Here is a 14135-nt window from a genome sequence, read left to right as displayed (position 1 = left end):
TATGTGGCTGTGTGCGTATGTGTGTACCGTTGGCGTACACTACGATGATACATTCCTTTAAATTATAAGGGTGATTTAATATAACTTAGGAACTATAATACACAGGCATATACAAAAACATAATACTGCTGCACAGAACGCTTCGTTTCTATATCATGCATGTAGGCAAACAGTCACAAGCGTGTAAATTTTGTTACGAGAAATTTTCAAAGTGGTTCAAATTGAATTCTTTGCATTATCAAAAAAAGAAAGCCTAAATTTACATGGCAACCATACCTAACATAGCGTGGATAAATGTTGACAAGTAGATATAATTGAACCGCTAGCGATTAAAAGGTGATACGCCCGAAACGTCTTCGTTTTAGTTGGTCCCTGGGTTACATTTTTTCATGTCAAATTTTAATTTGTTTACAATACATTTCAATAGGAAATTTTATTGCGCATATTTTTAGTGCTATAAATAAATGTGATGACTTTATTAGTTTTCGAAATAATTAAGAAAATTTTACTTTTTTCTGCAATCGCAAAATACGAGTTTTTGTGTTCAACTCGCCATAAGTTCTACAATAATAGGAATTTTGTAATCAAAATTTCAGAAAACATGCACAAAATATGGCGTAAATTAGATGTTGGAAGCTTTAAAAGCTTCGGTAGTCGAAAGAATTTTCAGGAAATTCAAATTAACAGTCACCTAAACTTTTGTTAGTATTCAAGAAAGTTTTTTGGAAAACATCAGGAAATTATGTTTTATAGTTTTAAATTCAAAATTGATTTAAGATCTCAGAGTTGACCCGGACACGTGCTAAATCACCGTGCAATATCAACGTCTGTATAACAGCGGCCGATTGGAAGATCAAGCCGGCCACTAAACCGTGTCCGGGACAGCGCTAAGATCTTAAATCAATTTTGACATTAAAACTATAAAACATAATTACCTATCATTTTCCAAAAAATTTTCTTGAATCTTAGAAAAAGTTTAGATGACCTTTAATTTTAATTTCCTGTAAATTCGTTCGACTCCCGCAACGTTTATAGCTTCCAATATCAATTTCTGCTATGAGAAGAATGATAATCTTTATAAACGTTTAGTAAAAATTCTTTAAAAATTTTATAAATACCGTCAGTTTTTTTTTATATAATGGTGCATATTTTCTGAAATTTTTATTACGAAATTCCTATTATTGTAGAACTTATGGCGAGTTAAACACACAAAATGCGTATTTTGCTATTGTACCCTTTTGATCGCCAGCGGTTCAATTCTTGTTGCAGATAGATAATACTCTCAATTTGGCTCAAAGATTATGCTGTTTTGTCTTTGCATTTAAAAAATCACGTTGGGAACTGAGCTTTCAAGGTTCGTTATGCCTGTATCTTCTTACATCCTAATAAGGCAGTATTGCGTCAAAAAACATTGGTTCCCTGAACTTCATTAAAGTTTTTTATGCACTATTTAAAAATGTTTTCAATCAAAAAAATTTCGAATCGGATGTGCTTTAGAGGTCAACCATTGAAGTTTGATCTTTTTTATTAAATTTTTTAGTTATTTTTACGTTCTGAATGTCTTATAAGTCTATTTAATACATTTTTATGCACGTAGAATTTTTCCTTTCTATTACCAAGACTGTATGTAAATTTAAAAAAAGTTTCACTAATTTGAATGGAAACTATTTAAAATTTGAACTTATTAACCAACAAAATTTGATAATATTCAAGCATTCTATGGATAGAAATTATTTACACTTTTTTCCTTATATTATACTTCAATGCTGATAGGGGACCTCTATATCTTATTCGATCGGCTTCTCCTCTCACGCAGCTTATGTAGACACCAAAAGGTCGAAAATGCAGACTTTTGTACATTATGTTCAACTCTATTATATCAAATGTATATTATATTTATTTCTGTATGTCGGTCTGGAGCTGTTCATTCAGATATTGCAAAATAAAGTACAAATCTTCTTTTTAATGATTACTTTAGTATTTTTTTCTTATTTTGCATTAAATTTTATACTTAGCCACCCTGAAAAATGTATATCATTTCAATAAATTTATATTATTACCATTCATAATATGCATTAGTATTGGAGAAAAAGTATTTTTATTGTCTTATTTTTGTCATTAAAAAATCCGCATTCTATTACAATAAAAATTATTATTAAACATTTTACTGCAACTTGTGTCGTTTCTTCATAAATTTAATTTGTTTATATTAAATGTAGATGTTAATAAGTCAAAAAATGTTGTTAAATAAAATGTTATTGTATCTTGAGTCCTTTTTCCAACAAGTTTATCTTATACTTTTAATATATTTTTATCACCAGAGTTTAGAACAAACTTGTAGATATTTCTTGGTTAAACAACTTATGTCTTTTAATTTGGTTCGTCTATTATGTTTTTTGTCTGTTTATTTTTTTCATAGGTTGAGTCGTTTGTTCAAACCTTTAATTTTGTTTTGTTCAATGTTGTTTTTTACGACTAAAAAAACTATGCGTCCTATCGAAAAGTGAATAATGACAAATTTCTAATCCTTTCAGGCTTATCGAAAAAAGTGATGTAGATAAATTGTTCCAGTTTTCCTGTTCTATAAATAGCCGTGCATAGAATTGTTAAATCTTGAAAAAAAATATCGAATATTTTGAAAATGCGCTCCCTTTTGAAATTTTCATCCAAAATAGCTGACTCGTTCTTTCTTTTTAAGCCTTAAAAAAGTCTTCTAAAGCCAAATTTAATCTGAACAATCTTTCGAAAGTTATCGTGCCTACAGGATACAGATTACGGACTACAGACCACAGACTACAGACTACAGACTATAGACTACGGACAGGCAGGCACCTTTGTAAAAATCGATTTTTCTGACTCAGGGGGTTTCAAAACGTGGAGATTTGATGAAAACCGACACTGTGTACTTTTACATAAAGCCAATACCTCCTCATTAGGATGTGAATGTTATAAGTATTATAATTCAATTCTGATTACGAATAGAAACGGCATCATAATTTAAAACTATTTAGTTTCCTGTATCATCCTTTAAAAAAGGCTTATATGATTACGGTTAACAATATGATGACTCTCTAAATCTAAATCAGCTATGATTATGTCACGGACTGCAAACATTGTTTATACGTTGCCGAATCAGTGAAGCTAATTACTCACAAGTGAAATTTCGCAAATTTGTCCGAAAATGAACACTGATTGCTAACATACTTATGTAGCTGATTAATCAGCGAAATTTTCGGATTGAAATTGTGAAAGTATATAAATAATAATGAACGTAAGTGTACAAAAAAACTTTTATCTGCACTTAAGGCGCTTACCGAATTACATGCCATGATACTTTGTTTAAGAAAAAACTAAAAAAATTTGTCTCGTAAGAAATTAAATATCAACCTCGCGAAAAAGTGTAGTTCCTATCACCAGAAAACGTAAGAGATTAAATTTAATTGAACTTTAACAATTGTGTATCCGGCATCGTATTCTTTTTATGTTGTATTTAAAAAATTCCGTTTCTCCTTTACTTTACTTTTAATTAATCCACTCTATTGCAGTACAGGATGAATGCGCAACAACGAGCACATGCATACTTAAGTGAGCGGAAGATCTTCGAGCTTTTCAATTTCCTGATTGGTCACCTCTTGGTCGACGAGCCAATCGATCCAATCGAATACTTGTTTGATCTTCTTGATAAGTGCATTCTCTTCAGATCAGGTCTCGCCGAACCACCTCTTATCTTCACTCCGAGGTAATTTTGTCGTCCGTTTGACTTTACCATCGGCAATTTCTGAGGAGACTCGAAAGTAGGGGAAAAAACGAGGGAAAGGATACGCGAGATGGACATAAGAGGCATGGAAATAGAGTCAGAAAGGACGGGTTTTTACAAGTTCAAAGCATGCAAATTTCAAATTGTCAAGGGACATTAAAAGGGTGACTCAAGTATTTTAGGATGCTGTGTCAATAAATAGAACTGAAAAATGATCCAAGGTTCTAAGATAAAAAAAATTAATAAGTTTTTGGAAAAGTCTTTTTCATTGTGAACTGGCCTGAATAGATATCTGACCTTTAGATGTACAAATAGTTTTCCATTTTCTAAAACACATTCATTTTCCTCCCTTCCTCCTTCTTTCCCCTACTAACGATGTATTACGTTTATTATTTTTTTTAACTTGTTCTCGGGTGAACTCGGGTTTTCATCATAGCCACAAAGTAAGTCAAGTAACTGATGAGATGAGGATGTTATAATTTGACTTAATATGATGTTTGAAATCTTTTGCAATGATGTTGTAGGAACAAACTTAATCGGTTGGTGTAGTTTGGAGTTCGTATTTTTCCGCTGTTCTACTTGAACAGCGGCCGTTAGCGTCAGACATGACAACAGTTATTATTATTATTTTATGTTTTATTAAAATTTTACTGGGGTGATCCCGGTTATACATCACAGCCACGGACTAAGTCAAGTGACTGATGAGATTGGAATGTTATAAGTTAATTCAAATAATTTAATACGATGCTTGCAACCTCCTGCGATGAGTTTGTAGGTATACAATTACGAGCGATCACGAGCATTGGAGGTAACAACAGTCACCTCTGGATGCTTTCTTAGACCTACCATCCGCCTTCTGAGCTGATGCCAATACCCTAATGACTCCTAAATGTTCCAGATGTTCAGTGCATCTTGCGAGCACATTACCTGTAGCCGAAATCACAATGGGATGAATAGATGCATGATTCACATTTCTCCATATGGTCTTTACTTTATTCCTTAACTCGCTATGCTTCTAGATCTTGGTTGTATAGGTTGACTGCAAATTTCGTTTAAGCGGACAAGCAATGACGATAATATAGACTCTTCCACCTTTTTTACTCGCATCACGATGTCAGGTCGATTGGCCATGATGCAAAGATCCGTTTGGATAGTAACATCCCAATATAAGATGTAATCTTCGCTTTCTAAAACGGACATTGGAATGTATCTATATAAGAGCACCCATTCTTTTAAGAGTCCTAGGTTTAGGACAAGTTGTTGATGTATAATGCCCGCTACATCATTATGTCTGTGCATATATTCTCTCTGAGCCATTACGTGACAGCCATCAATAATGTGCTCGATGGATTCGTTGGTATCTCCACATAATCGGCACCGGTCAACCACGTCTTGATGTAACACGTTTTTGCGATAATTCCTGGTGCTGACAACCTTGTCCTGTATTGTAATAACGAATCCTTCCGTCTCAGGATACAGAACACCCTTTCTTAGCCAAATATTAGATGCGTCACTATCCACTTCATTTTGATCTAACGTGTTGGGGTGCTCGCTATGGATGGGTTTCTGCCTCCATTGCATTTCTAATTCCTCTATGGTTTCTACCCTCATATTCAAGGCCCTATCTGAGGACAAATTTAAAGGCGTGTATTCAAGATCCGCTTGACAGATGGTTCTGTAAAGCGCAACATTTCGTTTGCTGTTAAAATAGTCTCGTAACTGTATAAGTTGTGACTCACACAGTTTTTTGACATCTACAAAGCCCCTACCCCCTCAATGTCGTGGTAAAACTACCCTTTTAATCGCTGAATTTCTGTGGTGTATTCGGTGCTTCGTCATTTCTACGCGAACAATTCTGTTTAACTTTTTAAGGTCGGTGTTAGACCATTTGATGAGCCCGAAGGAGTACGTGAGGACAGGGAGGGCATATGTGTTGATCGCCCTGATTTTGTTTGCTCAGTTGAGAAAACTCTTTATAATTAATCTGAGTCTCGTAGTCAAAGCAGTCATTAGGCTTGTCTTAACTATCGTATGTTGAATACCCTTAGATTCAAGAATACCCAGATATTTATATTATTCCCCTGCAGCCATTGCCTCGATGTAATTTTCGAACTCGTTATCTAACTCTGCGGTCCCTAATTATCATTGGTAAACTGCTTTGTGACATCGATCACTTGCTGCAGTTTCTGGCCTGAGCTAGCGTACAGCTTCAGGTCATCCATGTAAAGAAGATGGGTCACTTGATGACCATCCTCATTATCATGAATTCTGAACCCATGAACAGAACCATAGTGCGCTGAACGAGTCTCCTTGAAATATACCCCTCGTAAAGCGTATTGATCTTGTTATTCTTGGTTGCCCATGATCAAAATACTTGATTCTTGTACCCTAGAGCCTAATTGCATAGCTTAGAAAGTCAATAAGGCGTGGTCAGATTTTTTAAAGTTATAAGACTTCAAGCATATAGTCATGCGGCACGGAAGGAAACGCTTGCAGTCAATGTTTGCCATGTGTAAGTTCTTTTGATGCTTACGAGCTTGAGTCATGGTACAACGTCTATGATGACTAGATCTTTACAGCCTTGTGAGTTTTTACAACATCCTTTTTCTTCTTCTGTAAGAATGTCATTCTCGTCGCAATGAGAATATACCTTATCTGCAATGATAGCTGTAGGATATTCATAAATTGTTGGAAGAAGGGCTATCGGTCGAAAGTCAGATGGAATTTGAGCGTCTGTTTTTTTTGGTATCATATACGTAGTACCTTGGAGCATAAAACCTGGCATCTAATCTGGGTGTTCAATGATCTTCTGAAAACACCTTGCCAACGCAAGATGCACAATCGTCAGATACTTGTACCAGTAGTTGTGCACCATGTCCGGACCTAGAATTTTCCAATTACTTGCCCTCTTCAAGACCACTAAAACATCCAAAACTGTGATGTTTGTCCGATGCATTTCTGGGCTTTTGGTTGCCCTTGTTTCTTCCAGTTTGAACCACGCAGTGTTCAAATTGCATCTGTTCATTTTTCCCCAAACAACCGGCCAGTGGTTAGTCATATCTTCCAATTAAGGGACTTCGGTGCCTTGGTTGTTATTTGGCTTTACTCTCAGTTCACGATAGAACCTTCTTTCATCTGTCTGAAAGTTTTGGTTTTGTTGCCTTCGTAAATTACTTTTTTTGTACCGACGCAGTTTAGCAGTAAGAACATCAAGTCTCTGTCGTTGAGAGTCTAAAATTTCATCCAATATTGCTGGTGTTAATGTCTCGATGTGCCGAGGGTGGATGATTTTAGTAACATGGTTAATCAGCTTTCTGGTTCTATTTACTTTTTTATATTGAGTTAATCGACCCAATTTGCACCTTACTTTTCTGACATCCATATGCAACCTGATCTTCTATGGTGGATCTCGATCCCTTTCTGGGACAAAAACTGCATTTGCAGGCGTAGTTTTCCGGCCCAGCGTTCTAACGGTTGCCACAGCTGCACATTATAGAAGAGTTTGCACCCCTAACGCATTTTGTTCTACGTTCAAACACGTAGGTAAAACCTTGCTGTCGTGATAAGCTATTAGTGCACTCGGATCATTTGTGATGTTCATTTTGGGCAGAGAATGCCTTAGTGTTGGTTCTACATATCTTAACTCTAGTAAAGCATGTCCAAAATTCCTTTCCAGGTGTTGTAGTTCTTCTGAGATTTCGCTGTCCACATCATCGTTAGTAATATCCGGATGTGTTTCTAATAGATCCGGTGCATGATGTTCATTATCGCTAGCACCTATGCCTTCAGCATCAATCAAGTCTTCGTTATCCACATCTTCCAAGGCGAGCTGATCAATAGGAAGCTGCCGTTCCACTTCCATTTTTAGAGCAGCTATTTCAACAACCAAAAGCAGTCTGTTTACAGATATTGAGCGTTTTTTATCTGACAGATTCTGCTCATTTATTTTTGTGGCTACCTCTGGTTATTTAAGTAAGAAGCGTCTATGATGTTCTCTCCTCACATTTTGCGTACATTTCTCTGCCAAAAAATAAAGGCGCGTAACATCTCTGTTCATTTGGTATGTCCATTTTCGTCGCTTTTTTGGTTGCTGAACCTCTGATTCTGCCTCTGGTTGTAAGAAGTCATCCACCTCTGGAGGATGTGGTGAAGTTGGATCATCAATAGGTTGAGATAGAACATCAATTGCTCCTGCTTAACTGTTTGACGCGCCTTTCTCTAATTGATGTTCATTACCGTCGTTTTTCCACGCCAAATCAACCTGTTGTTTAATCTCCATTGCTCGGTCTTCTGTAACATGTAGATTAGTACTGATGTCTATCACCTTAGCGATAAGATCTCTTAGTGCGACTTTTTGTGTATTAGGATACTTTGCAGCAAATTTTGTTCTTAAATTGTATCCTTTTTCCTTGTTAGTTTCAAACTTCGCACTTTCATAATAGAGACGCACCAATTCCTGTTTCATTGTGGTATTCCAATTGATGCTCTTCCATAGTATTTCTGTCGCGGTGGTTGGCTGCAAATAGCTAGCGCTAGCCAAAGAATCCTCAGCAGGTACAGTTGATGTTCCACTGCTAACCGTTTGTCGCAGATGCTCTTGCTGGCCAGCTGTTCGATTAGTGATATCTGCCTGACTATCTCGCAGCTCACCATCGCCACCGTCCCGCACGCTGTGGCCCCCAGCTGTGGCTCCAGGTGCGCCTCGAAGGTCCTCGGGAAGCGACAAGCGTTTCAAAATCTTTAATATATTCTCCATTTTACATTGATGGGTTTTGGTGTTCTACTTAGTCCCCCTGTTCTTCGATATCAACCTATTTGGCATGGGAAACCCTGTCAGTAACAATGCTACCGCCAACATTGCCGTCAAAGTCATGAGAGGAGAGCTCAAGCCCTACCGCGACATCAACGCGGAACACCTTCGGTAAATTATTATTATATTGGTCCACCTTTCACCCACAGATACTCATGGCCTGGTACTTCGCTACTAAACACGGTCACAAAATGGGGAAAGTGATTAGTAGATTCGTTAGTGTCAGTCGCGTTTTCATAACTTTATGCTCTGCTTCCTCATTTGTCATTATTCGCGGCTATAAGTGCCGTGAAGCCCGTCTATATAGAGCCGACAATCACACTGGTTTTGAGAAAGTTCACAGGTCGACTCTACAGATATGGTCGCAAAGTGAGATATTAGTACCGTTTTGAAATATTTGCGTTATCCATTCGTGGAACATTCGGTGGTATACCTTCATGTCGGCCATATACAGGAGGTGAGTGAGTTGAGACTCAGCCACTCCTACCTCTTCTTTGAACCCACAGGACGTGTTGTTGAGTGTCCAACTCAGTTGGTTCAATGCTATACAAAACCATAATGCGCTCATAAGTATTCCTATTATATCATTAAGACATATATATCCCAATCCCCCTATTTATTCAACCCACATATCTTATCCTTGCACCCTCTTAAACCAGGTTCGTCAGGAGGACCAACGTCGCGGCCAAAACCATAAGATTAACAAAGATGGTAATAAAGCACTGTTAGGGTATGTGCACGACATGCTCAACACCTATCGCTGGGAACTTCTTGACTTGAATTAAGCCCTGATGATCTGAAACAGAAAAAATTTTCTCTCTTGGCAAGGACTGTTCTTCTACATTTCTGTGAAAGTTTTCGTGCACTTTCTTGTCAATTAGCTGCTGATGGAATTTTTCTGCCTCTGCTTTCTTTACTTCAGCTTTTAGAACTGTGAGTCTAGACAGAGTAATGCACTTTTCTCACTTCTGCTGTTAAAATTTAGGCCAAGCTTCTCGGCCGCCTGCTCTGCGGTTTTGTAAAGGAACGCTCCGTTGGCAATCATCTCGTGGTTTCCAAATAATTTTTCAAAGGGAACTCTGCTTTTTGCAGCGATGTAAGCTTTACTTAGAACAATTCGGTCATGAGGGCATTGGAGATTCAGAAGTCTTAATTCGCCTTGACGGCGTGAAATGTATAATGTCGGCATAGACGAATTTATATGCAAGCTTTTATGCATATACATGATCTTACGTATAGCGATATCAAGAGATATAAGCTCGACCTATGTCCATTGAACAAACCCAAAGGAGTAGAGTAGACCTGGGACGGCAACCATTTTAGTCTCATATATCTAGTTCAACGTCGACAGATTTGAAGACCAAATCTTTTAAGGAAGATGCTTTTATCCACTTCAAAGAGACTCCCTTATTGATGTTACGTCCTGGATGCGGCTTTGAAGCATGCCCAGGTATGTACAGGTCTCTCCCTTATCAGAATGTCTAATAACATTAATAACTACAAGTCCAGGGTCCAATCCAAAGTCCATTCCAACCTCTCCCAGTGTACTGCTTGACGATATTTAAAGCACTCTGAAGTTTGCTTATACCAAAAGCCTAGATCTGTAGGTCATCCATAGAAAATACATGAGTGGCCTTATATTCGCGGTGATGAGTGTCGTCACAGAGTTATCTAGAAGAACTTCTAACTGCAAGTGATAGACACAGAAGTGTGATGCAAAAAAGCGGAGGGCTCATGTCGATACCCTGAAAGACGCCCCTCCGGAAGGTGACATCGTTCGTTGTCACACAATATTTTTCAAATGAGATAGTATACCTAATTTCCCAAAGGGGCATCAATCTCTCCATGCATCTCACAATGTGAGGATGAACCTTCCAAACTTTTAAACAGACAGATGATATGTCAATTAAAGGTTGCATCGAAAGCTTTCCGGTAGTCAATCCAGGCCATTGGCAGGACGCGCTGATAGGCTGCTACGAATTTGCAGATGCACCAGTTAATTAGCAGGTTCTTTCGGCCGCCTGCTATACCATTTTTCGAGCCACGTTCTTCGTACTTCTCTCTCTATTCAGGCTCAATTCTTGAAATAATCCTGTTTTTTAGGATAGCTGTACAAATCTTATACTGTGCTTAAACAAGTTATTTGCCTGTAATTATCTGGGTTGAACAAGATGTATTTTTTGTTAGGAGTAGAGGGCGTCCTGACCCCAACCAATGCGGAATGGGCGTTTTCGAATTTAAATATAAGTTTAATATGCGGGCCAGATGTTATAACGTAGAAATAAACTTCTTCCACGGGGAGTTCTTGATACCATCTGGTACTGCCGCGAGAAAGTTCTTCGTGCCCCTAAGTGCTTTTTTTACTTCTTCGCTAGTGATTAATGGGCTTTTTTCTTCAGATGTTATAAGCTTGTCGCAAAACTCCTTGAAGCGGATGCGATTATCTTGTATACATTTCTCCAAAAAGTCTCTACTTCGTGGGGTTTGGGTGAATTTTTGACAGAAACAGGGGAACGCTGAAGAGGTGCGATGGGTCAGCAAGAGACTGTTAATCCTCCTTGATCCATATCTCCCTCTTTTATATTCTCCGCGTTGCGTTAAATAAACCCCGTATTTTGTCAACGAAATGCTGCTAGATTTTCAGCAGCTTTGAGTTGCTCAGTGCTTGATGAAGATCCTCAGTACTTGCGCAAACTTTCGAACCTTTTCAGTGAACGGTCTATAAGATGTTATGTAGTGAATCACACACTGAACGTGGGAAGCATTCTATCTTCCCCATCTAATCTTTTTGTTTGTATAATGCAAGCGTCATTTCGTCTTTCGATCCATCGTCGGTTTTAGCCTTCGATTTAAATCAGCCCAAGCTCTTGTAGCATCATAAACTGAACAATTGATGGTCTAGACATCGGACTCCTCCGAGATATTCTCACGAAGAGAGCAATCCATTTACTCTTTGTGAAATTTTTATGAGATTATTGATAAAGATATTACTGTAGGATTTGTTAAGCCTTCTAAATTCAATCTTGAAACACAATAAAAATTTTTTTTTATTCATTTTATACACTTTTTCTACACATAAACGTCAGTCAAACGCAATTATTCGAAAGGTAGGTAGGTCCTGGCGATGTCCTCTGTGCAGTTTATTATAAAATTTGGATTTTTATATATATTTTCTTAAGAGAAACGGTGAGCAAAACCACGATTTGGTTCTTTTTGTTTTTTGACCGCCATTTTGTTATTTTTTCACGTATATTAAAAAAATGTATAGGGGCCATAACCATTACCATACTTATCTAAAACTGTTTAATTTTTCCATTTCAAATGGCCCTATTTAAAAAAAATTTCAATAAGACGTAGCTACCTACTTTTGGAGATGTTGCGTTTGAATGACGTTTTTATGTATAAAAAATGTATAAAATGAATAAAAAACATATTCATTCTATTTTAAGGTTGCATTTATTAAGCCTAAGAAATCCTACATCAATATCTTTATCAATAATATCATGAAAAATTCAGAAAGATAGCGTTTTTTCATGGGTAGTTACTAGAATTACCCCTTAATGTTCCTCCTTGTCCTGAAATCACTTTCATATCTCAGAAGGTGCCTGCATTCCGCGGTTTGTCTCTATAATGCTTCCTTATTTTCCTCTGAAGTTCACTTAAGTAGCGTTTGGGGAAGCGCTCCGCATATATGCCCAGTGGGCACACGCGTTAAATAACATCTTTAGAACGGCTCTAAAATGTCCTAAGTCAGTCCATATAACGTTCCTTAAACATAAAATGTTCCAGAGACGTTTTAAAGACGTGTTTCGAACATAAAACGTTTTTAGAACATTATTTGGACTGACTTAGGACAGTTTTTAAAACATTTAAATGACGTCTTTTAACTTGTAGATCCAAGACACGATTTTAGGACGTTCCAATTACGCTCTAAAATGGCGTGCCTACTGGGTGTCCAGTTTTTAAGAGGAACGCACGTTGATTTCGCAATGACTGATGCGAAACATGCGAAAGCTCTGGGTGTTTCTGGCAACAAAGATTGTTTATACGTGGATATATACGACAAGGATAAGGCTGCATACACTGAAAGGTCGCCCGGTATCCCATCTTCACCGTATAAAGCACCTCACCTAGGTATCATTGAACTGTCGGCACGGTTGTTACTCCTCCTCTTGGGAATTATTCTTTTGAGACAATCCCTGGACAATTATCCGCGACTCCTTATTAATGAGTGTAACCATATTAATCAGAAACCCTGAGTATAGGGACCCTCTATCCGCAACCCCCGGACGCAGTCGTGTCTTTGTCATATGCCCTTCGTAACGACCAAAGTTATTAAGTTCAGCAAGACACATACAGTAATGACATTCAACACAACTTTGACAATGACCATCGAGGTCATTTTAAGCTTAATCACTTTTTAATAGAAAGCTGTATTTTCGAGTTCTTAAGTGAATAGTCAAAGACTTTTACATTTGCATCACAGGATTTGATAAAAATAAAACACTTTTTTTATAAAAGTTTGATTTACTTTTATCATTACCCTGGAACAACGGCATGGGCGTGGTAGCTTATATTCCCTTTGGGGTGCTTGATCGAAGTGATCTCAAAGGGCATTGTCAAGGTCGTGTTGAACGTCACAACTGCATGTAGTTTATTGAACTTAATAACTTTATTCGTTTCAAACAAATTTTGAAAGCTTCTCTTCCCAAGGGTAAGTAGACCTCGTATCAGCTTAAATGACCTTAAAGTGACCTTCATCGTAGAATTCGACTTATTACCTAAATACATATTTAATTGTACGATTTCCCTTCTTTCAATTGCCGGTGACAAAATGAAGCTTTTTATTGTAAAAAAGTTTACCTTATCCTCAAGGTTATCCCAAAGGTCAAAACAAAAATCACATTCATCACATACAGGTTCAGCCTTGGTGACCTCAAAAACCCCTTAGGTAATGCTTTTCGTTAACGCTAAAAATTGACTTCACTTACCCGACCTGAGCGGCCGTGACCTTTAAACGGGCGCGAGGTCAGGGTCAAGGTCAAAGTGTAGACTCTCATCGTCGCGTGATATCTGCATAAGTTTGTCCGCTATAGTATACTAGACAGTCTGATAAGTCCCTGAAAAATGAAATACGGAGACGTTTTTTTGGCCAAAGTCGGTTTTATTTTTCAACATACTCTCCTTTTAGGTCGATACAGCGAATCGAACGATCTTCTAACTTTTTGATACCGCCTGAAAAGTATTCGATCGGAAGGTATCCAAAATACGCCTCAGTTTCAGCTATGAGTTCCTCATTTGAGTAAAACCGCTTACCGGTGAGCCATCTCTTCAGGTTAGGGAACAAGTAATAGTCTCTGGGGGCTAGGTCTGGTGAATACGGTGGCTGAGGAACGAATTCGAAGCCGATTTCTTGCAATTTTGCTTGTGCAACTAAGCATGAATGAACAGGCGCATTGTCGTGAAGATGAAGCGGTTTTTTCTTCTTCAAATGCGGTCGTTTTTCGGCGATTTCGATTTTCAATCGGTCCAATAATGATGAATAGTATGCTCCGGTTATGGTTTTAC

General features: G+C 37.6%; 1 protein-coding gene across 2 annotated transcripts in view; it reads left to right on the top strand.

Annotated features, from left to right (window-relative positions):
- LOC117171831 overlaps window positions 1-14135 on the top strand; it is a 186813-nt gene that overhangs the window by 51066 nt on the left and 121612 nt on the right. For both annotated transcript variants that reach the window (XM_033359461.1, XM_033359462.1), the window contains exon 2: window positions 3546-3739. In XM_033359461.1, the coding sequence (XP_033215352.1) occupies window positions 3546-3739 (194 nt within the window). The remainder of the gene's footprint in view (window positions 1-3545; window positions 3740-14135) is intronic.

Source organism: Belonocnema kinseyi, chromosome 4 (assembly GCF_010883055.1).
Source record: "Belonocnema kinseyi isolate 2016_QV_RU_SX_M_011 chromosome 4, B_treatae_v1, whole genome shotgun sequence".
NCBI classification, from domain to species: Eukaryota; Metazoa; Arthropoda; class Insecta; order Hymenoptera; family Cynipidae; genus Belonocnema; species Belonocnema kinseyi.
The sequence above is the reverse complement of the archived record's forward strand: the minus strand, read 5'-3'. Positions and strand labels throughout refer to the sequence as shown.